This window comes from Nematostella vectensis, chromosome 3, assembly GCF_932526225.1.
Source record: "Nematostella vectensis chromosome 3, jaNemVect1.1, whole genome shotgun sequence".
Lineage (NCBI taxonomy): Eukaryota > Metazoa > Cnidaria > Anthozoa > Actiniaria > Edwardsiidae > Nematostella > Nematostella vectensis.
Genome location: NC_064036.1, coordinates 7,247,499 through 7,272,434, shown reverse-complemented (window position 1 = coordinate 7,272,434; position 24,936 = coordinate 7,247,499). Strand labels below are relative to the sequence as shown.

The 24,936-nt window shown below is 40.0% G+C and overlaps 3 protein-coding genes and 1 long non-coding RNA gene across 5 annotated transcripts; 1 reads left to right on the top strand and 3 right to left on the bottom strand.

Annotated features, from left to right (window-relative positions):
* Positions 1-741: 741 nt before the first annotated feature.
* On the bottom strand, positions 742-9,109 carry LOC116618947 (collagen alpha chain). Of its 2 annotated transcripts, XM_032383171.2 has the most exons (7): positions 8,884-9,109; positions 7,033-7,137; positions 3,794-3,898; positions 3,419-3,526; positions 2,898-2,948; positions 2,109-2,183; positions 742-1,704 (listed from the first exon to the last, which is right to left on the bottom strand). In XM_032383171.2, the coding sequence occupies exons 1-7, from the start codon at positions 8,983-8,985 to the stop codon at positions 1,273-1,275; spliced, it is 978 nt and encodes a 325-aa protein (XP_032239062.1). In that variant the 5' UTR covers positions 8,986-9,109; the 3' UTR covers positions 742-1,272. The 2 variants fall into 2 exon arrangements, with proteins under 2 accessions (XP_032239062.1, XP_032239063.1); XM_032383172.2 differs by lacking the exon at positions 3,794-3,898 and having other exon boundaries at positions 8,884-9,108.
* A 3,207-nt stretch (positions 9,110-12,316) lies between these two features.
* On the bottom strand, positions 12,317-16,677 carry LOC5513657 (rhodopsin). The gene is made up of 3 exons (XM_001633818.3): positions 15,624-16,677; positions 14,201-14,408; positions 12,317-12,948 (listed from the first exon to the last, which is right to left on the bottom strand). The coding sequence occupies exons 1-3, from the start codon at positions 16,392-16,394 to the stop codon at positions 12,866-12,868; spliced, it is 1,062 nt and encodes a 353-aa protein (XP_001633868.2). The 5' UTR covers positions 16,395-16,677; the 3' UTR covers positions 12,317-12,865.
* Positions 16,095-16,804, top strand: LOC125561184. The gene is made up of 2 exons (XR_007307203.1): positions 16,095-16,221; positions 16,668-16,804. It is a non-coding gene; the product is annotated as an uncharacterized LOC125561184 (long non-coding RNA).
* Positions 16,805-18,154: 1,350 nt separating this feature from the next.
* LOC5513656 (glyoxylate reductase/hydroxypyruvate reductase) lies at positions 18,155-24,699 on the bottom strand. Its single transcript, XM_048724777.1, has 13 exons — positions 24,580-24,699; positions 24,427-24,499; positions 23,483-23,613; positions 22,990-23,062; positions 21,431-21,476; positions 21,275-21,342; positions 20,557-20,645; positions 20,308-20,424; positions 19,686-19,757; positions 19,528-19,591; positions 19,288-19,345; positions 18,905-18,977; positions 18,155-18,475 (listed from the first exon to the last, which is right to left on the bottom strand). Exons 2-13 carry the CDS (start codon positions 24,492-24,494, stop codon positions 18,354-18,356), a joined length of 981 nt encoding a protein of 326 aa, XP_048580734.1. The 5' UTR covers positions 24,495-24,499; positions 24,580-24,699; the 3' UTR covers positions 18,155-18,353.
* Positions 24,700-24,936: the final 237 nt, after the last annotated feature.

Sequence of the window (24,936 nt, the reverse complement as noted above, 5' to 3'; positions counted from 1 at the left end):
GAACTGCACCGATTGCTTTCATGGATCGCTTAATTTACTGCGCGTATCTAGTTTTAGCCATGCATAAGGTCATCTTACATCTTCTCCAAAAATTAGATTAAGTTTAAAATTTGACCATTTTATCCTTGTTCTAACTCGTTTATCAAAACGCGTTAGAAAAAGAGGAGCTGACGCCAACCCAGAGACCAGCGTCCCCCTCCCTACCCCCCACGGGTTACTTCTACGTGCCGGAAAAGGTACGCACCACGCTCCTCGGAACCTTTTTCTTCCTTTTCCCTTCCCGCCCCAGCCGCCCGCTCCTACGTGCCCGGAGGCGCACGCGCGCCACTTTCCTCTAGAGCTCTTCCTTTCCCTACCCTCCACCCCACGCGTTTTACCCATCCATTCATGCCCGGAGGTGCATGCACCAAACTCCATGCACTATAGCTCTTTTTTCACTTCCCCTACCCTCCACCCCACGCGTTTTACCCATCCATTCATGCCCGGAGGTGCATGCACCAAACTCCATGCACTATAGCTCTTTTTTCACTTCCCCTACCCTCCACCCCACGCGTTTTACCCATCCATTCACGCCTGGAGGTGCATGCACCGAACTCCATGCACTATAGCTCTTTTTTCACTTCCCCTTACTTCCACATCCTACGCGTTTTACTACGAGCCTTGGGGTTGCGGCACCTCTCCCCTCTCGACTTCCCTTCTCCCTGTAGCTTCGAATAAATCAACCTTATAAGCGCACACAAATCAAACTAAAAATTGATTTATCTGATATTTATAGTACACGACACTGCAGAGCTGACTGGTCAAAACCAAAGAGTGCAACTAAGTACGTCCGTCTATTACAGGTGAGACTGTCTTGCGGCTGTTTTTTTTCGCTCTACTTAAAACAGGGTGTACTGAGAACACATTTTACAAAACCTGGTGGTCCATTCTAATAATAGTATCATATCAGTCATAATTTCGCGGTGTGATGCGACGGGTTGCCTGTGCGTAACTCCATGTGGTGAGACAGCCTGTGACGCACCGGTGTGTGGGTTGCCTGTGTGCTGATTATCCTGTGGGGTCGCTGTGTCACCATTGTTCTATGTACAATCCATTCCCACGATCTGAACACTATATGACTCTGGTTTTATCTTCGATTGGCATTAAACCGCTGCAAATGACCAGTTCATTATTCATTCTCTCGATTGCTTTTTGCTGGTATCTGTAGTCTATTAATGGATGCAGGCCATGCAAATCTGACCTTGCTAATTCCTCCATTCGGGCTACCTGTGGTCACTTCGTAAGAGTGCAACACGTGTACCGGTAACGCTTTCGCGCCAAAACCTTCTCGACGCGGAACCCCTGCATGAATTCCCTGCTGTCGCAATGAACATCCGGGTACTGCGCGTCCCAGACATCAGCACTTATCCAACTCGTATACCGGGCACTGCATCCAATGTTATTCAAATCGCCGGGTAGTCCAGGTTTACCAGGTCTGCCTCGACTTCCGGTAGGTCCCGGATCACCTGGTGTACCCTTTGGGCCTGTGATGCCTGCGTCACCCTTTGGTCCTGTTATCCCTCGAGCGCCCTTGGGCCCCTGGGGACCAAGCTTACCCGGCAGACAATAGAAGCTTGGAGATGCCACGCTCCCAACGTTGGATTTGTTTATGCAGTTGCCAGGGAGACCCGGTGATCCTGGAGCTCCCGTGAGACCTGTCAAACCCTGACGTGTGATAAAGGAGACAATTTTTATGCGTATACACATTAAAGCCGATGGCGACTTTGACTACAAGCAAAAATGTGTGTCCTGATCTTTTAAGGTAGCATTTACAAATCGTATCGTTCATGCATTGTCAAGGATACATGAAAACAAAATCTACACCTCAACAACAACAACGGCAACAACAAACGCAACGACAAAGATGACTGTGTCAACAGCAGCAACACAGCAAGAGCGAAAGACAACAGCAACAACAAATACAACTGCAGCAACAACTGCAACAACAAATGCAACTGAAGAAACAACAACAGCAGCAACAATAGGAACAGATTTATAGATAAAATCTCCTAATGAATAATGTCACCCAGGGGGGGGTATAGTATGTCCCAGATTGTGACTTGCTTCACCTGTTTTCCTGGGTCGCCTTTATCACCCTTCATTCCTGGAATTCCTGGAAGACCAATTTTGCCAGGGGGACCAATCTGACAGAGAAAGAGACAGAGAAAGAAGAAGAAATGAGACACTTTTTAGCGGCCGAGGAGGTGTGCGCGCCATCTTCCTAGCTACGCTTTGACGTTCGTGGATGTTTTACACGATGTTGCTCATTTGTTTTTCTTTTTTTTTTTCTTTTAAATAACGTAAAGGGTTTGCATCGCGCAAAGGCTTTTAAACTTGTTACAGCAAACACCATGTGGAATATTTATTGTCTTCTGACGAACCACAAACAAGAATTTGTCAACTGCTTATTCTCATTTGAGTGTTTTAAAATCCCGCGTGTAACTGGTCAGAAAAGACATTCCATACATATTTCTGCTGTTCATTGTTCAACTAGCGGTTGAAATGACAAACTCCATTGCATTTGCGAATATTATCTTAGACTAAAAGGCAGAGAAGCCAATGGAGTAGTAGAAAGTCCTTATATGTACATCAAAACATAACTATAGACATGTGTTAAAGTAGAGGGAAGACAGACAAAACAGAAATCGAGAGATGCCAACGTTCCGGACCTTCATTTGAAATCCTTCATCAGCCGCCCTGATAAAGAAAGTAAAATTCGAAACAATGGCATCTCTCTACTTCTATTTTGTCGGTCTTTCCTCTACTTATACATAATATACTTCTTCAGACATTGCATCCAATCGGAACCAGAGACCTCGCTTTATATAGTCATGTGCTGGTCACGTGTTAGTACTTACCGGCCCAATCGGCCCAGGAACCCCCGGTCTGCCATCTCTACCGTCAGTACCCTAACAGGTTAACACGCATGCGTAATTAGATGGGCATGCAACCATGCATCTGATGTGATAACTTTCGTGCATGTTCAGCATGATGCAGGCATGCTTCTCGATGCTTTTACTTCTGGTTCCTTATTTTTCTTATTTTAGACGCTTCCTAACCCATGCGTATTTTTATCTAGATGTTCTAATATAATGCAAAAAAAAATGCAAGAGTATTTCTTGTCAAGATTTAGTGTAAAGTAAAAAGGTTACCGTTTTACAAACTCTGTTACGAAATCATTAAAGACTTGAATCACAAAAAATCGAAATAAATAAAAACAGATTAATTTGATTAAGAATATCAAAAATCCTTATGGGCCTGATAAAAATGAATTCTGCGCGAACATGGCCTGAAACTCTTTTATTTGCTTTTTCCTATCATATGAATAATGTCGAGCAGTTAAATGGTGTACCGAAAACACAGGGATCCTGTAACTTACAGGAAGTCCAGTCTTTCCTCGTTTTCCTTCTTTGCCACGTGATCCCTTTGCACCAGTCCTCCCCCGACTTCCTCGCTTTCCTCTTTTGCATTTGCAGTCTTTTGCTTTCTAAACAAGTGTAAAGTAGGAGTGTAATTTGTTTGAGGCCGAAGACCCAAAAAATGATAACACTGAAGAAAGTGCAATAGAGTTGATTAGTTAGAATAACATGAAACATACATGCATTGGGTCTTAAGTTAATTGGTTAATCTTGGTGCAGAGGTTATGTTGAGTTTATTCGGCAATTGTCGGTATCAAGATTCAGTCATACATACTCATCAGAAACTATTGTTTTGAAGTAATAACACTCATGCGCTTTTGCTGATCCACGCTTACCTCTTCATCATGGGCTCGAGTCGTTTTGCTTATCCCATTTTCGTTTGATCTGATTGTTGGGAATGGTTCTTGCCCATAACCTGACTTACTCTCAGTTCTACTGATCTATGGATAAACAGACCAAACCGCTGTGTTTGGAGGGAGGTACTCTGGCCTGCCATGGCAGTGCTCACAAGAGCTTTGTGCCATGCTCCGAGTACTCCTCACCGTAGCGTTTGGTCGGGCACTTGACCGATCGCACTTTAACCTCTTTTAAATCCAGGAAAATTTCAATTTTTCAGGTTTACGCGCATGGATGATGATAGAGGTGGTTTGGTTATGGCTATATGGCTGCAATGTTATTACCGGATTGTTGGTACCAGTGGTATTGGTTATAGGTACATGATGTACTTCAAAGTTATGATTACAAGGAATGCAACAGCAAGATATAATGATTGGACTCCAACAATAAAGTAATAGGAGTCTGCTGTTGTTGATGCTTTTGGTGTTGATGGCGATGGTGATGATGATGATGATAACGATAAGGATGATGATATTAGAGATAATGATGATAGCAACGACGTTTAATGATGCTTATAATGATGGTGATGGCGATGATAACGGCGACGACGATGACAAAACTAAAAGAAATATGATTTTAATACTACTCAAAGAATCTACGATTTTTTTTATTTCAGAAAATGTGATTTTTGGTCGTTTTCTTTACGAAAAAAATTATATACAATTGCATATTTTTAAAAAAATGATTACAACATATAGTGATAAGCTTCTAGAAAACTAAGACAGCTGCAATAAGGTGCAAAGTGGACAAAGTGCAAATAGTCAAGTGCTAGACCTTTACCAGTGCAAGTGCTACGTTACTGTTAGTCATTACACTTCAGAGTTCCCGCAAAAAAACACAACAAGAGAAAACACTAAAAAAGTACACAAGCACCCAACACCCACCATCCCTCTCCCCACTTCCCCCCAAATCCACCTTCTAATTTTGTGGTCATGCACCCAGGAGCCCGGGTCCACTCTACATAGTTTGTTATGAACCGTGTACTTCAAATATGGCTTTGAGGTTATCAGCTACTCTTAAATACAATACAAGTACCCAACATTACCTAACAACTCTCCCGACCCCCCCCCCCCCCCCCCCCATATCCGCTACCCAGCAAAGGGAAAAGAAGCAGGAGAAAATTAAGGTAGTTTGGCTTATATTTCAACGTATCGAAGTAGGTGTTTAGACAAAACAACATTCTCGGGTGACAGTATCACACGAAGCGTCTCGCACACACCGCTCAAACCAGACACAATCGCGCATGTTCCTGATTAACAAATAAATCCAGGCATCCGAAAATCGCGCGGGTTTAATTAAACTTAATCAGCCAAAACTTTAACCACCAAAGTAGTCGACCTAGATTTCCGGTTTATCTAAGAGAGGGAAAGAAAAGCAAACAAACCCGGGAAATCCTGCTGGGAGATCTTGCGTTATAGCAAGTTTGGCAAAAGGTGAATTGTAGGTAGCATCCGTGGAAAGTTCTGCGTACAGCTGATAGGAATGCGAGGAATGTACAGTGCACGAGAAATGTTTCGTCAGACGTGCTCATTCTAGTTTGAGAAGGCCAGGCGTCCTCAGGCTTCAAAACGCCTTTCACAGATGTTTGATATAAGTATAATGAGCCACGCAATTCAGGTTCTACGAAGATTGGACTTTGATTGCTGTGACGATTTTCACATTATCACAACTATTGACCGTAAGGCACTTAGGCACTCAATAGCGACAGAAAAAATAAAGTTCCAAGCATTTCATCAGTAGAAGAGTTGTTTTGGTATCACTTTTTTACACAAAATAAGCCATACTCTAGGCCGTAGTTAAAAGGGTATTATATACTATGTGTCCGCGGTTAGGCAGGCTCTCTCCGCGCACGTGACGAACTTAAAAATGCCTTCAAGGGAAGATCTGTTCTATATTGAAGATAGAGTGAAGCAAATTGATAACCAATATGACGAACTTCCTGGATTGAAACGAGTAGAATCACTTATATCTTTAAGGGCGCCAGGGAATTTCTCACCCCACCCCACAGCACACAGCAGTGGCAGTACGGTACATAAAGGAAACAAAAGACAAAACCATCAACCTTCGCGTGTTAAAATACTCGCGATGTTTTGTATGTGTTTTGGCTAGGTGGAGACAAGAAATCCCCTTTCCGCACAGCAAGCAGAAAGCGGAGGCATTCAGTGTACTCTCAAATTTCCTGTATATTACTCTCTACTGTATCAAACCATATTGTGTATGTGCTCTTTTGCAATGCATTTCCACCTCTAAACCGACCATAAACGGTTTTTGATATGCGGTGATCAATTATTCGTTCAAAGTAGTGAAGGGTTGAATGCGCCGTGTGTGCACGAACTGCATTTCCGCCGCGCAACCCGCTGCTTGATGGCTTAAAAAGCGCTCTAAAACAAAAACCATCTGCTACGAGACGCGCTCTCTTCTTTCCCAGTCTGGGCTTCTGCAACGAAAGGTTTTTCACTATCGATAACATTATAGGCCATGGTTGAAAAGTTAAGTCTTGATGCGCGAATCTTATAGATCCGTGATACCATACATATGGGTGTACGATGTAGTCCATAGCGAGGCGAACGAAATGGTCGAGTATTCTACAGAGATCTCAGTGGGTTTCTGATTTTTTTTTGCTTTTGGAAACACACAGTGTTGTCTTCAAGCTAGGCAAGCTCGCACAATAGCTGTGCGAATATTAGTAAACAACGATATCTAGTTACAGAGCTTTCAGGGTTTCCCAAAGAAGAAGCCTGATCCATCAGAAAAGTTCATAACTGATTATAATTTTGGATTCAAGCATACAAATGATGATGATATGATTTTGATCAGAAATGAGCGATGTCCGCAGCTATAAAACTACCAAAACACGCACATTCAAACACAATATACTTTCTTTAGTCATCATAATAAAAAACAAGTGCTTTTGAAAGTGAAAAAAAATGTATTTTCTCGCAAAAAGCATTAGATGGGACCCCAGTCTACCTACTTGTGCTTGAATAAAGCTTTAATAATCAAAATAAGAGAAAAAAAATTTAAGGGTTTGACCCCATTTCCAACCTAGAATAGTACTCAGAATAGTTGCTACAGCAGCAGAGAGGTGGGAAGTTCGGCGAAAATCTAGAACCGACAACGCCCAATCTAGTAACAACCCCTTTCTCTATTGTTTGATAATGTGAAGGCTGTCACTCACCTCTTTACTCTTTTTTCTGCCTTTTTTTTCCGATTTCTCCGGGCTGCCTGCTCCACAAGACACGAAGTAGCGCCCATCCACGTCTTGGCTTATTATACATGCGCCCTGGTAATATTATTAATAATAGATATATCATTTAAATATTTGTAGATAACTGTATAATTATTACCATGGAGATAAAAAAAAAAGCTCACGGATTAGTTCAAGCTCAATGCTATGGATATTTGAACTAATTTGTACTTAAAATGAGAGTAGTTACTTTTTGCATCGATAAATGCTCGCGATAGCGCTAAGAAGCAAATTGTTGCATTTATTTGACAAACAAGTTGTTGTTACAATTATGACCCAATGGACTTTAAAGATAATGGACACGCTGCCTAGATAAGAAAGGCTTCTAAGGCTTAAAATAGACGTCAAGGTGGGCTGTGGAACTCTCTCAAGTAATTGTGTCTTTCCTTTAAATAGATTTACCTTAAAATGGATTTATGGTGGACAAGGCCTTTTGAATTCTGAGTAAAAAATAAAACTTTTGCAATAAGGAATTCTAAGTCTACTTATTCTGTAAAATCTAGGGAAAAACTGGAACGTTCAATAAATCATTGAAAAAATAAACTCGCTTGACATTGTGTTAACATTTAAACCTGACAAGAAAGAGTGTCACCTCTTGTTAATTTGATCCACTTTAAAGATAGATTGCGCATAAGATACGAGAAATGTCACACATGCAGGGTTGTATTATGACGTTTGGCTGGCCATATTTTTCTTATTAATTCCAGACCGACTTCACGGGGCCTAATCAAAAGATGCCGAGGAAACGAAGAAATTTGGGACCAGTTCGCACCCTATCAGACAAGAAATGAGCGAGTATTATGGCACCTTTGTGACGCTTAAACTGATTAATCAAACAAGAAACAAAAGACGTGAAAATATAACCTTTTTAGAGCTCATTTAGTGCGAGCTCTTACTCTAAGATCCTCTACTATGTGACTGATGTTATACGCTATATGTGCTTATGAGCGTACACGCGTGTTTACTTTAGGCATTGTGCACAAATCATCACTCTTGTTAATATGAAAACATTGCTTCTATTAGTTAGCACTTATATAAATTACCCAAACACTGATTGCCAGCAGCGATAAAGTGCTCACCAAAGAAAGCAATTCAGTTTAAACCATCCGATGAAACCACAAGTTGGGCTGGGTAAACGAATCCGCTATCTCACAAACTTGAGAAGTTCCACAAACTTCCCGCCACTGTTTTCTTATTTCATTAAGGCTTATCTTTGATAAGGAAATTGCTCTTTTTCTCGCGGGTAACAGATCGCTTTCGGAACCCATTCGTGCTTCTTGATGCCGCGTTAGTGTTCATCCTGGCCGATAAAGAATCACTGAATCTTAATCTTGCTTTCTTACACGGGTCTCCCAAATCCTCATCTAACCTTCGATACTTATTTGTGAAGATACCTTTTTATGAGTAGTAATTCTGATCTTCAGTTATCGACTAAAGGGCCACAAATCGCAGTTTCTGACAGTCTGTCAGTCTTTGAATCATTCTAAAGGCTTACCTGTTAGTTGTAGTTGTTGTTTTATCCCCCTAAATGACAACAAACGGAATGGCTTGTCTCGCTAATGCGTTTTCCCCATTGCCGCTTGTAAAGCATAGGCATTTACTTACGCCGTATCCATTTCTAATGACGAGGTGAGTTTGTATAATTCATGGAGTGGGTTTCAGCCTAACAGGCTACTTCTGCAACCCTTAGACACCGCAGAAAGGTCTACTTAACCTTAACCTAGTCTAATAAACCACGCGCGCGGTTTTCATCGTGAAGAAAAGGATCTGTGATGGAAATACCTCGCTCTTCTTCTTAGACTTTTTCTTGGCCGTAACCGATTGAATTCCAGCGAAGGCCAGAAAAGAGACCAACACGGTTGCATACAGAAGGATTGCTCTCATCGTGTAGATTAGTGGTTATCTGGGCATGCGATTATTCCAGGAGCTAAACCCAAGAACACTCTTGACGGAATTGGCAGATGATAGTTGAGAGTATACTGAGTGAGCTACGGCCCTGTCGATACTTATAGATACCGTCGCCGACACAGCGCACAGCCAATCACAAGCGTCAGCTCCCCCCATCAATCAACAAGTCTATCGAAAACATTCTAATTGCGGCAAGTAATCTGTTGTCTCTGTTGGAGTGGTTTCGTGGCTGAGGGGACGGGCAATCTCTCGGCCTAGCCGAGAACAAAGAAGTTTCAACCAGTGCGCAGTGAAACGGAACTTCTCAAGCACCCTACGGTGGAGTATTATTGGAGTTTTAATACGAGTTGTGTAAGGGATTTGGGCGTGAAGGTATGATGCTATCGGCTTACAAACAGACTGTGGTCTAAACCTCCAGTGAAAAAATGGATGGCAATACTGCGTCGACTTACGTACGCCAACTCTTTTAGTCTGTTTGACTCAACGATTTGCTTACTTTTAGGTAATCACATAAGTTCAAGAGTGATGTGAAAGAGTAAGCGATCGCCCATACTTGACACCTTGGGATATCTTAACACTTTGTTTATTTACCCTAAGGAGGGGAACTCACACTCTATTCACACCGTGTGGCGCGGTAGGGCGTCCCAGTTGGGGCGCGCATTTCTCGTGACTGTTGACTTGACTTGTAATTGCGTGCGAGCAGTGCTTGCTCGCAGTGGGACTTAGCTTTAGGCGAAGTCGTGGAATTCAACCTACTGAGTGAAGACATTCTGATAGGCTTTAGATTGTAGTGTCATGATCGCATTTTTTTTGTACGCTCTTAATCATGGGGTATAATAGCAGCAACCGAATGGTCCATGCCAAGAACAAGAGAGAATCAGTTGAAATAATTCGAGGAAATCCGGGAAAATCTCTTTAAGTACGAGCAAAAGGATTTCCTCAATGCGCAACAATGAGAGAAAATAAGCGAGAATGGAATGGAATGGAGAATTAAAACATATTATTATTTTGTTGTGACTCGATGAAAATATAAGATCAAATGCGCGTAACTCAAGCAGAACTATCTTGTACTTTTGGCCCTTTTCATTCAGTCCCTTGGCCATAAAATATTAACTTTCTGTCATAATGAACACATTTTGTGTGTTGTGTGTTTTATGCTGTAATCTTACTAACTGCAAGTTAGTAAGATTAACCTCGATATTTCAAATACAATTGTATGTTTCAATCGAGCTTGCTATATTAGAAATAAAAGATTAACCTTGTTAAAATGAACACATGTTCCACTTCCTATCGTACTCGATTATATTGGAATAAAAGATTGACCTCGATTAATGAACACATTATTGTGTTTGCTATCGTATTTAGTTAAGACTGGAAGTAATAATGAACACATCGTGTTTGCTATCGCTTTTTATTGGAGGTTAGAGATTGATAATTGCAAGCTATCTGGCTATCACACTGAATTTGTTGGAGATAAGGCATTAACCTTGCTAGGGAGCGGTCATTTCTTACTGAGTGAGGGGGACATTTTTTTGGGCTGTCATTAAAGGGGGGGTCAAATTTTTTTGGGCTCCGAAGTCTGGTTTTAATATAATACCGAGCAAGAGAGTCATTGTTCAAATGAAAATTTTATTCAGTTCCCATTGTTACCTACTAATGTATATCATGTACCAATCTTGTCTTAATATGAATAAATTTTGAGAATCCCTCTCATTGTTGGCATAGCTGCCCGTTGAACAAAAACAAATACTTTAAAATGTTGCGAAACCTAGACTCAGATGTCTTTGTTAAAGTCGTCGACGAAGTAGTCTTATTCTAGCGACACCGGTATTAGGTGTTTATCTCTGTGCCACTTTTAAACTAGCGAAAGTGAAGATTCATACTTAAATTAAATAGGACAAAATTGCCATGCTAGCTGATCTATATTTTAGTGAAGGTTTTATTCAGTTGCACTCAGTATGCATATCAAGTCTCTATGGTTTTAAAGAGATATAATTATTGAATATAAAAATGGTGGTGGTGGTGGTGGTGGTGGTGGTGGGCTTCCGGCCAAGGGGGTTGACGATATTTTAGGGCTTGGATTTGAGGGGGGGGGGGGGGGGCAAAAATTTTTAGCACAGAGTTTTGCAAAATTGCCGCCCCCAGTAATTATTGACCGCTCCCTTATAACAAATGCCATTCGCACTCGGTGACATTTGAGGTGAGGTTTGTTTTGATGAGAGTTCAAGCTCTACGCCACCACACACGTCACATGTCTTCAAAAGCACCACACTCGCTTTTGTGCAAACACGATAAATAAGACATTTTCTTACTCAGATAATCCTGTGTGCACCATGGAGGATGTCCGTACTTAGAGCTGCTTGCGTGAGATATATCATCATTGTGCGTCATTGCGGATTTATGAAGGAGATGGAATCTCGTAGCGCGCAAGTACAGTGTTTGTTCTTAACCTCCTTGCTTTGGTGAACTGCCAAAGGGATATTATCTCAAATGAGCTGGGGGTCCGTTGATGCTGATTTCTCGTTGCTTAATAAATACTGTAAATGGGGAATTTTTTTTACTCAAAATACAAGCAGCGCGAAAACTAAAAACTGAACCGTAAGGTGAAAAAGAAACGAAAACTGCGAGAAAGTTGCGCTGTGTGTTAAATACTGTGTGAGTCACGTTTTGGCAAAAGCTTCAGAAATAATCCATCGCCGCTAGAAGAAGGATAACAGATGCGCAGCAAGCGTTTCCGTGTGTTCTGAGGGTAAAGAAATCCAGAGGATTGGAGAAAAGCGAGATCTGACCACGCGAAAAATAAGGGCGATGGGAATAAAGAACGCCTTTTTTTGTGCTAACCCATTTTTCACGCATTCAAATTCTAGCTTTTCTCCATTCGTCTGGGTTCTGAACTTCTCGTCGGTTTCTGGATTTCATTTCCATCAAAACTCACAGGAACGCTTGTTTTGTCACGCAGGCTAGAAATAGGAGGAGGGGGTAAGCTGAAGAGGGCGGAGCAATGTATTCCTATACATTCCAATACTTGCACTTAGCTGGCGAGGGTACATTATCCTAGTTATGCATAGACCTTTGGTTTTCTTTGATCAAAAGCTTAGTTGATACATTGGAAAGGGATTTTTTGGTGAGTACGCGCATTTCTGCTTTGACCGCATAGCCAAGGCAGTGCTTCACAGGTTTAACACGCTTCGCAGCCGTTTAACACGCATTACATAGAAGGCTGATGAATGCTATGCCGGTAGAATTTACCTAATTGATCAAAGTTACCTTACACAGTCTTTTAGATTAAAAAGTGCATCTAGAGGCGTTGTTTTTCATGTTTTATCAATCACCCTATTGGTTATAAATTTGATGTTTGTAATAGATCAAACAAATTCCTTCCTTCCGGAATAAAATGCCACTCAGTTCTCTTGGTAAAGGATTTCCTCATTAGCTCAAGCAATGCCGTATTATACCCAGGTAATACAAAACTCTTTGGGGGTACTCCGGGAATATGTTTTCTCTAGAATTAAGCTCACGAGCAGCCTACAAACCACACGCGCGGCATAAAGAAAATATTAAACATTTTCAGTGAGACAGGGCGGAAATACACAAGATTAGATCTAGTTAACCGGAACATATTTTTTTGAGAAAACACAAAAATTCCTTTGTATAACTACCTTATCGACAAATCTTTTGTGCACAGAATATCTGTACAAAGTGAAAAGAGCGACTAATGTAAGCGTTTCGTAGTTTTCCTTGAACGATCCAACACAACGATCACAGTTCATCCCGACTTTGTAAGGACCTCTCCATTCTTACAAGTATTCTATGACTTGATTTACCATATGTTTTCCAAGCGCCTTCTGGAATGTCCTTATATCATAACAATGTCTGTTTTAGTCGACAAGGCAGACATTTTACGCATCTCAATTCCACCACCCATGTCCCCGTAGGTTTCTATAAGACGAAGAAATTGCTATTAGTAAATTTGATGACTCGTTTCATGGTGCTGAGCAGGATTGAGAGAGCAAGCACCACAAGCAGTGCCTTGTATTATCTCCAGTCCAATATCTGGCCAAGTAAAAGCCATCGCTTTCTAGAGACAAGTCATTTAGAATAACAATCTTCCACAGAAGACATAGGGAGCAGAAAATGGGGGATCGAATCACGATAAAAACAGGCGCGTACACAGGAGAGGGGGGTGCGCAGGGTGCGCGCACCCCCACTTGGCGGCCAAAAAGTGGGTCTCTTCTTATTAAGGAATCTTCAAACGCTAGGTATTTCCATGTGTTACCTATGACGGCGCACCCTTCCCCCACCCCCCCCCCCCCCTCTCCCCCTTAGCCAATCCTGGGTACGCGCTGAAAAATATGAAGGCAAAATATTGTCGTTCTGGTGGCTGCCGCAGTCCATAATTTGTGCAGCATGCAACTTGTTATTATTACTCTGTGAAACCTGTAGAATCATGTGAGTTTTGAGTTTTGCGCTCTTCTCTAACAAGAAATGGCAAAAGATATACATCCAATCACGCCATACATCGAGAGTTATGTTCAGGAAACCCTTTCAGTGCAGTAAAAAGTGTCGCAATTGTGACTTTGATGGGATGAATCATTTTTATTCACACGAAAAGCCTAATCTTAAGTAAAATAAATAAATAAATAAATAAATAAATAAATAAATAAATAAATAAATAAATAAATAAATAAATAAATAAATAAATAAATAAATAAATAAATAAATAAATAAATAAATAAATAAATAAATAAATAAATAAATAAATAAATAAATAAATAAATAAATAAATAAATAAATAAATAAATAAATAAATAAATAAATAAATAAATAAATAAATAAACACCCGCCCGTATGCTCTTGAGGAAGGATCGCGACCAGCACACAACCAGAAACGAAAAATGTTTTTATATTGTTTAAAGTGTGTGGCCTAATATGAGTGTTTTAGTTCGGAAGGAAGTGGTTAATTATCACTTATTAATCACTTATTATATTTAGCTTTCATACGATTCTTAAAAAAAGTCCACACCAGGAGGGGTGGGTCTGGCCCTCCTGCACCCCCCCCCCCACCCCCTGCGATCCGCTACAAGGGCAAGCAATAGTGTGTTTTTTTATAACTTTTGGAGGCAATATAAGTTTGCAGTTTGAGGCAGTATAAAAGCCAACGCTTCCGCTGCTTGGGGATTTCCTCGCTTACCTGTAATAGCCTGTGGCATCAACAAAGTGCACTTATGAACGCACACGCGAATAAACAACTTGTTGATACAGCTGCGGTACTGGCGACTGCACGCAACAAACACCAGCGGATTTAGCAAAGGGTTGACATGCGCAATAAGCTCGGTTACGTAATAGACGTCTTCGTTCAGCCGCGACTCGCCCCAGTACACCAGCCAAATGCGATACGACTGGAAACAAACAGAACAAAATACACTGGTTATAAAACTTCGCGTACCAGCTCTCTCGAGTGTGTTGCGGTTGCAAGTGCTAGTGCGGCACTTGTTAGAGCGATGATCCAGCTCCTGTTTGGATAGGGTGCCGCCACGGGTTTGTAACCCTGAGCCTGTTTAGGACAAAATATTCTAGGATAAAACAAACGCAAGAATCCAGAATACTCCTCGAACATCAGAAGATACGCAATAAAAGTCTTGAAGCATTCTACTTGACAATTATTTTAGAACAATAAAATTGGAACCCTCTTCAGGATAGAGGCTTGAAATATTTATAGGATAAATAGCTTTATATATATACCCATGTTTACAAAAAACCGTCCACTACCCGGCGGCACGTCCCAGAAATATGCTATATATAAGACACTAGGTCTCATGCTTATTTACTATTGAACTTTGCTATTGAAAATTCAATAGGTTAGCTACAGCCAAATTTTTTTATGGTTGACGGAAATAAAATTTAAAAGAATCTAGAGAGAATCTAGCCTTCCGTGGGATTTATTGCTTCTGTTGTAGTAATCATTGCAGAAATATAATAAATCATGGCAGAAATATAATAAATAAAACAAATGTATTACATATATAAGAAAATGTTGATGTGAAAATGTAAATGTGCTTGCAAAATGGTAACATATTAAGTCAATGTTATTCTTATATCTTAATAAGGGCGCGCGTTTTTCATAGTCGTAGCCTTTGCTTTTATCTCAATCATTCTTTTCCAAATAATTAGTGCTTGTTAGAAAATTGTTAATTGCTGGCACGAATTTCAAAGTTTACTTACTCTCTTCCGTTCTCTGTACAAATAAAATCAAACGCATACAAATCTTGTTGGGCCTTTCAAGGCACAAGGGCGGTAAGGGTTATTTTGTGATCCTTGAACGGCCTTTATGGTTAAACGTGAAAGGGACAAACTAAAAAAAAAATTGCTACCTCGATCTTTGATCAGCGTGAATCGTGATCTATGCCTGTATGCTCTAAAATCGCGAATCGTGATCTCCGAGTAAAGATTGATCCTTGTCGTCAGTTTATCAGTTTATCGTGAAGCATGGTTTGATATTTTTCGTGAAACGTGCTGGGACCCTCCCCCCTACCGGCCATGAAGGCAGAATTAAATTGCTCTTCCAGGAAAACGATATAATTTCCAAGAATGTAGTAGTTTTTCGCATTACTCACCAGGAAGGGTACAAAGCAGAACCAGTACAATACGACGATAGTCGATGTCATGGCAGCAAAGCCGCCATGTTGCCGCATAATTTTCTCTATCCCAGCGCCTCTTTGCTGCTGTAGCGACAAAGTGCTACTGACTCTTCTTTTCTTCTTCACAGTCAGCACAATCCCCGCGCTAAAATACACCAACGCTACAACGACCAAGCACCCTTCTACTATGGTCATGTAAACAAGAGTCCTATCGTGAGGTTTCGAGGGAGTAATGTCTAAGGCGCAGTATAGACCGCGCGCGTGAAGACGAAACTTGCCCAAGCCAACGATAGGTAGCACCAAATGTGAACACCCCCAGACAAGAGCGATGAATAGTATCATACGGACACGCGTATAAGTCACTTGGTTACGATAGAACAACGGCTTGGTGACAGCCAGGAATCTTAACGCGCACATTATCACAACAATAAGAGCTGACCAGCTTAAAAAAGCGGTTGAAAAGAACGCAGATAAAGTGCAGGAAACCTGGCCACCGACCCAACCACAATTCAGAAACGAAGCGACAGACATCGGCAGGCCAGACAGCGGGATGAAACAGTCGCTAAGGATTAAGGTTCGCACTACAAGATGATATCTGTTTTCTTCTAAATCCGGTAATCGCCATATTGCCAGCGCTGTAACAAAGTTTATGGCGAAAGTCACGGAATGAACAGCCGCCATTGCTGCGAAATATACCACATCTTCGCAGAGTGATGCTGAAGCATTAGAAGCAAATGTAACGTTCATACTTAGCGCTCTTCTACCGGCACCGTTGCTTGAGCTATCTCCATAAAGCCAGCCAGTAAGACCCCTTCTTTGCTAGACAAAGACCATGCCACACTAAGTAGTTTTCCCTTACGTTACTAGAGGTAATCAGTGTTTTGACTTCGCACAGCTTGCAAGGTTTTACATCTCTTTAATTTTCTATAACCTCAAGGTTCACAGTTCGCCACCCCTGTTGACTCTACCCACGAAGGTATAATTAATGCGGTTTCGTTTATTGTGATTTTGTATTTGCAGTGTTTCTTTGTTTGTTTATGGGTCTTTGTCGCTTTTATACAAGACAAGTGCGTGAAAGGTGCGCCAACACTCAAAGAGCGAAAAAGAACACAGGCGAGAACGTATTTGCTTAAATAAATTGTCTAAATCGATTCCAGTACCTTTATAAATGTTTCTATAATTCTCTAATAACTTTGATATTGTCTTTCGTGTTTCTATTCTAAAACTTTTACATCCAGTGTTTGATCGTGTTTGATCCTTATCAAAAATTATTATACTTAACATTATGTTTGTTGTCAAATCAAAAACCTAATATTCCATCAATGGATCTGTCAAAGATTATCCCTTCTTTTAAAGAGGGCCTTCTTTCAAAGACTGGCATTGGGTGTTATGGCTTTAAAGATATTCAAATGTATTTCACGGGTTAACTGCTCACCATGAATCGTTCTAAATACAGGTACGCGTCGCCCACAATTTTATCGGTCTGATTTTTTCTGTATTGTTGGATAGATAAAATCTCAATATCGCGAGGACAACATTGTGTGCGTATTGCTAGTTTAAAGAGCAAATTTGGACTTAAGCGCTTATTTTGATTAAATGGATATTAGAATAAAACTCACGCGGTCACAATGCTGTTACAGCAAAAAAGGAGTGAAAGTGCATTGAATTTGTAGTCACTTTTAATGGGATTTTAAAAAAAACATTTTAAAATCCCATTTGTCAAAATAGATTATTATCTTTATTTGATAATTAGTTTCTCATTTCCTAAAGTATTGTACCTGCTCCGTAGCAATAATGCAATCGTAGGATTACTAATCAATAATTATTAGTCGGTGGCGCCTTAGAGCTAAGGGGCGTACGGAAACGACTGACGACTAACCCTTTCTTAATGTGAATTTTTTATAAGAACGCCCAATTGTTTTATTATGAACACAATATCTCACAATTATATTATTCTGCATTTTAGAACGAATAACACTAACAAAATAATATTTTGCTGCTATCTGAGCCTCGGCATGTTCTTAGAATCTGGATAAATTTCAGGTTGGAGAATATTGTAAAAAAAATTCTCATAAAAAAAAGAATGCATGTTCATTATTTCTTATTACGACCGCTAATCTCTTCCTAAGGTGAGTATAAATGAGGTATGAATCGACGCTTGCAATAATCGCGTTTTTTTTTTAACATTGAAAAGAGCGCGCTCCCGTCAAAAGCATTATTATAACCCCTTGTAGAAGCGTAGCAGTTTCTAGTCAACACAACCTGTCTGTTATGGGATTTATTTAGCTAACAATGTATGTGCTTCTATGCTTATAATCACCGTGTGTTTTTCATACGAGTTTTGTCTTAAATTCGTAAAATACGAGTACACAAAACGAACCTTGCTCTTTCCTCTGTTTTGTTATAGCAAATACAAACTTTAACACATTTGAACTAGGTTTGATATCGCTTAATATAGCAACCGTACGATCCATCCACAACGTATGAACAATCAATGCGACAACAAATTTAAACAGCCACCACATTTATTTCACAAACGTCAATTTGCTTTACAATAAATAACAATGATACTTGTATATTTATAATGGCCAAATAGATGGGTGGTGAGGAAAACTTGGGTTTGGCGAGGGGCAGTGAAGGAGGCTCTTGTGCTATGGAAGGACCGAATGGCTGTCCCCAGCTCTCCCTGGTTTGGTGCGAAGCAGTCTATAACTTTGCCGCAGCAGGGAGTTTGTCACCCTTGAGCCCCGCCAAAATGTTACGCGAAGTCAGGGTGGCCATTTCCGTGCGGGTGGCATCCTCCGCGCTACCGATATGAGGGAGAACAACTGAAAAACACATGCGTTAGAGAGCCGTGGCCAGACACACTTTTACTACTGTTTTCATTTAACATTGGAAGATAAATTATTATATCATTGAGTTTCAAAATAGCTATCTAAAAAAAGTTTTAAACTCCTTTTCCAAATCCAATAAAAAATATGACAGTAACTTCCCTAAATAAGCTAAAGACGACTGAAAGGTCCTATCATGGACGACCGGTTACCGGCCAGGACCGATTTCCGACTAGGCCTGATTACCGACTAGGAAAGATTACCTACCGGGACCGATTACTGACCGGGGCCGATTTCCGACCAGATCCGATTACCGATCAATACCGATTACCTACAAGGACCAATAACCGTCCAGGACCGATTAGCGACCATAACCGATTACTTAGACGGATTATCTCCTTACAAGGTGCGGCCTCCAAAACTCACCACAGTTCTTAAGAGTCAGCAGTGGATGATCGAGAGGGATCGGCTCCGGTACAGTTACATCAAGACCAGCACCCTACAATAGACGAAGATCGATAATGATACAGTGACCTTCTTAAATGGCGAATATTCCGACTCAGGTGCGAAAACAGGTTTTGCTGTGTAAGGGCACGTAGGCATAGCTCCCCGAGGGTGGAATTCGGGGGTAGGGCCTGGATTTGGGTGGCTATCCATCGCCGTTTTGATGTTTGGTATATCTTTTATATTTTACCCACCCCTGATGATTTATATTATTGGAATTCCTATATCGTTTGTTTTTTAGCTTGGAGGGGGGGAGGGGGGTGTTAAATAGATGATTTTTTTTGTTAGATAGGGGCGTAACCTACCCTAATTTCGCCATTTTTCAATGCTTCATAGAGATCTTCTTGGTTAACAACACCACCTCTGGAAAGATTACAATATATGTTTAGTAGAATTCTATAATTTTTTTCTGCAAATGCGCAAATGTAAATCATCTCATGACATCTCTCAGCATCACCAAACACAACATACGCAGTATCTTTTCTTTCTGCATTTGTAAATCTGGACAAACAGTAGTATGAAAAACCTTTTCTAGAGACACCCACCTGCTTGCATTGACAAAAATCGCATTTTTCTTCATCTTAGAGAACACTTGCTTGTTAAACATTCCTATAAAAGCAAAACCACATAATGTGATCTACCAGCCCCAAGACAACGGACATCGTATCGTACAAAATCAAATGTTACAAATTTCTTTGTGTACCTTTTGTTTCCTCATTCAGAACTGTGCAGGCAATGATGAAGTCCGACTCTGCATAAAGCGTGTCCTTGTCAACTGAAGAAAATATCAGTATTGAACATTATTACACATTAAAATACATGGCATTGTAAGCATGAAAAGTTGACTCACCAAATTTTGCATCCAGATGTTTTGAAACTAGAACAAATAGCAAAGGAGTGATGGTGAATAGATGATAAAGACAACAAATGTAAAGGTAGGGGAATTAAATTCACCAGAATTTCTAAGCTCATCTTTGAACACGGAATAATCTGATAAGTCACCAAAATCAACAGAGAAATATCAGTTATAGCCCAATTCGTTTTTTTTTGCGATCGCTGAGTTCTAGTCTGGGTATACCGTATATAGTTAATCATACCACCGTTACCAATAACTTTTCTTGCTTTGTGCAGTCAAATGGTTTACAAAGCGACAGTGAAAACATAAAAGCCTTCAATTGGTTTAGACAGTTGATTGACAAGGATTTTGTTGGATTTGTCGAGGTTGTGGAACAATGAATTTGGTTACAAAGAAATATTATATAGTATGACAGACAAGAACATTTTTTGCCAATTTATTTCACAAACAAATTCGACCCTGTGAACACTTGAAAATGGTTTGTCATTTGTCATTAAGTAGCTTATACCATCTTCCCTTGGTGCTATATCATTATACAGGAACTTGCAGACGCCGAATGGAGCTAAACGTTCACACACTGCTATTCCTGCAAACAAACATATCCACAAAAGTAAGCCCAAATTCCTAAACCCCTGAATGCAGGGGAGAAGTTATATTAAAAGCATGCCAGCCCCTTCCATAATCCTTTAGCACAATTCTGAGGGTACTATATTCTCACCGATTCTCCCAAAACCAACAACACCGACAGTACTGCCTTTCAGGGTAGCCCCAGTCATCCACATTGGCTTCCAAGTACCCCAACCACCACTGTTGCATAGAAAAAAAACAGTTTTAACGTAGTTACCAAATAACAACAGGGCTCAAAGCCCTGTTTAAACCAGCTTCATAATTGATATGGCATATGCCTTGTCAGTTGCTAGTGGCAAAATTAGATTATGAAAAATCTAGTTGTAAATCAACCATTTGCGATTACTAGCTTTGAGCCTTACGCAAACACAGTGATACTACACAGATGACCTAACAAATGGGGAAGGGGGACATGGGGAGATCTTGTTTTCTGCTGAAGGGAGAATTTGCCTCAGTTACAAAGGGAGGGGGAGGGGATAATGTTTTTTGCACTTTCCTTTGGCAGCCCAAAAGAGGGTTTAATCCCCTTAAAGCCCTCCCCCAAGACCCCCTACTGAGGGGGATGGGGTCAAATATAGACGGCCATGTTAACTTAAGAGGAAGCACACACAGTAGTAGAATGGGGAGAGCTAAACAAGGAGCTCTAATAGGGAGCTTAACAAGGAGTTAATATCTACAGTAGTAGATGGGGAGCTAAACAAGGATTTGTAATAGGGAGCTTACAAGGAGTTAATATCTTTTTATCCACATTTCTTTTTTCTCTTATACTGTATATAGCCATAAGGGAAAACCTATAGAAAGGATAAAACGGTTTTTTTTCACTTTTTTGCTTCTGCAGCCTTGAGACTGCCAATAGAAGAGCAACATTTAGGGTTGCCTAGAATACAAAAAAAAACACCACTTTTAATAAGCTAGTGATAGAATATGAATAATACTAAATTGAAAAATTATAGACAATGTCTTACAGTTGCATCTGTCAACACCCCTGGAGTGAAACCAAGTTGCAATCCTCTAAAATAAAAAATAGATTATTCAATTACAAAATGAAATTTTAATTGTGTTGCATTTTGCACAAGGTTTCTCTTTGGATATACTTACTTGAGATTGATACTCAAATAAATACCCATCCCTGGGGGTGGATAGATAAATCGTTTAATAAGAATAAATAGCAGCGTCACGACCGAATTATGTGACAATATTAATAATAAAAGCCATAATAATAAAAATGACAAGAGAAAACCTAAAATTACAAAAGAAATATGACTAATTGTACTGTATGTACATATTAAAATGCAGCGACTGTATATGTATATATGTTAATATAGAGTGGCTCATAATAAAGCTCTTCTTGTACCGGTCTGTTTTACAGACAGGCAGATTGAACTCCCTCTTCTTTCTGACGGAATAGATGCAGTGCGCTTAAGGTGACAACAGACTTGCAAGCTTGTGAGTGGGGTCTCAGTTAATATTATTGAAAAAAGCGCTGTAGAGGGCTTCCTGCCTGGCATAAAGCATAGGAAGTTTGGCCAGTTTTAGAGCATTGCTGTATTTAACATCCAGAAATATATAGATAGATATAAGATATAAAGATATACAACCTGCAGCGCTGAATGTGTTCAATCTGATTTGACAAGTACGTAGGCAAACTAATGTTGAAGGTCTGACATGCGTATTTCAAGACTGATCTTATAAAACAAAAGTGGACTAGGTTAATACTATCGATGCCTGCAGGCTTAAGCTGCCTGCGGAGGTAGAGCCACTTTGCTGTCTTAGATGTTATGTTTCCAGTATGTTCAGACCATTGAAGGTCTTCGCAGATACAACCTTGACCCTCTGACCCATTGGGGAAAATGCCTCAAGTTACTTTGCACTTGGGGTTAACCCCGGGGGTGATCGTCCTATCTTTTAGGGTATAAAATTTCAACCAACCACTCTCCCTTAGGGGTTGTTGAAGGATTTTTTCAAATTCTGCTATCTCTTAGGGCATAAAATTTTACCAAATGCTATTTCTTAGGGGGGGATAACAGTTTTTTACGATTCTGCTATCTTTTAGGGTTAAAAATTCCTTCTACCGCAACCAATATGCTATCTCTTAGAGATAAGAATTTCTGTTGACCACACCCAAAGTGCTATTGATTTTGATTTTGCCGATGATCACCCCTTCTGTTTTTATCCCAGTACCCACCACTGGGGTGTGGAGGTCCATCACATTTGACGGACAGGCTTATAAGTAAAAATGTATCATGATGAAGGAGGGCTGGATTACAAAGAATGTGTGAAAAAATAATAGCCCTTCATATATATGGGCCATTATCATATAAAAGCTAATGAAAAGATAAAAGCTATACAGCTAATTATTTCCTAATAATCCCTAAGCTATTATCAACACCTTATTAAAAATTTAAGCTAATTTAAGCTTTTTATTAATAATATATAAATATAATTCAACTCTTTTACTTAATCTACAGACATGAAATCGCATTCCTTGGGGCTCTATTATGCAAGATATGACTGTATACTATACCGTTTTTCAATCTCCTTTGTATTGACATGATCATATCCCACTGACATTGTTGCCACCACTTTTAGCTGAGGACCTGATGGGGTTATACAGGGCTCAATATGAGGGAGAAAATAATCATATTTGCCACTAATTTTTTATAATGAAACCAAACTATAAGTATCTACAGTACCGTTGGTGGATCTCGGGGGGTGGAAAAGGTGGCCCCAGCCATCCCGCTCGTAATGTAAGAACAATGAGTCTGCCCCCTCCTTTCTTAAAATCATTGCTTCCTACCAATGAAATTACTCTGGGAGGGCTAGAAATGGTAGCATCCCCTCATAATCTCCAAAAAGATCAATTTCTGATTAAAAAAGTTCCAAATAGTAGATATACAGTATAGCAGATGATATATATTTCTGCACCTCTCCTGTCCCTGAGCAAGTTTTAGTTGTGGGCCTGAAGTGCATGCATGACTTAGACTTTAGATTTGGTGTGTAGCATAATGATGACATACCACAGGCATCTAAAACTTCTGCATCAATCTTCTCAGTAAGGAGGCAGAAAATTGCATGCTTTCCCTTGACCCTGTTTAGGAGTTCATTTCTAGGGATTGGCTCATCTGACTCCCAATAGTCCAATTGACAACTGGAAGAGAGGCATAATTTCAACATCAAATATTATCCTACCCATAAAAAAGTGCCCATTCAATACAGCTAAATGTGTAGAGACTTTCAGGTACTCTCTTCTGTTTTTCAAGTTAGTTTAGGATTCACAAAGAAAACAGGACAAAAAACCAACAATTCAATTGGACATGCAGTATACTTTGGTAGAGGGGGCTTGGAAGGATGAGTGGGAGCTGCATTAAAAAGAACAAATAGGGTAATATTTTCAAAAATTATAAGGAAATGACCGGTAGGGGCGTGGCTGTGCCACCCAATATTTCCTAAATTTTTCTGTATTGTGCCCCCCCAATCTGACGTGGAATGCTACGTCTCTTGGTAAACAAGTCTGTAATGCAGGGTTATGTAGGCGTCTTAAAATTGAATGCAGAATATTAAAAAGCTCAGTAAGTGACGAGAAAAGACCGGTTATTGTCACCGTGAACTACCTGTCTACCTGTATTGGGAAGACGCAACAATACAAATCGACGGGGATATGTGTTAAATGACTATTATAACCGTGATATAACTAAAAACATGGGTTGCTCTGCTCGACTTTGCTTTTAACTTTCTGTAATTCTTGCTAATTTATCTTTTGCTTTAGTTAGACCGGAAGACTAGTTTGACTGCAGTTTTTACATGACCGATAGCTTTTAGACACAGATATGTAGCTTATGCTTTGTGTTTTCAATTTTTCTCAATGCATTTATTCGGTTGGGTGCACCTTAAGACAAAACGTAAACCAGTCTATAGTCTATAGTGATAATATATCTGTAGTATAGATAAAGCGAGCACTAACTTGGCATCCTTTAACAGTTGAATGGCTTCATCTGGAACACGTCGAGTCACAAGAACTTTGAAGACCATGACTCCTGAACAGAAAACATCGCGTTTAGAAACTCAGCTGTACAATAAAGACATAACAAACTATATTTAAAAGACAGTCACGTACAGTAGCTCAAACGTAAAAATACAAGGCTTAACAGCTCAAATAAGAGAGCAGATTTTAAAATTTTTCCGGTAATGTCCGTCGCTAAAGTGGCTGAGATAAAGTTGATTTCTACCAGGCGGCCCTTGTGGGCGTTCAGGGGGGCGTAGGTAATATGCCATATTAGGCTGGAAAAGCCTTATATGGTGAGAAAGGCATACCTTATTTTGGGAAATTAACGTTGGTCATATTTAACGTCTATTAAATGTACGCTTATCAAATAAATGCGAAATTTTCGACAACTTGTGTCAAAACAAATTGAATGAACGCAAATATCATGAAAATAACACATAAAACTAAATCTGCTCATTCCGATTACAG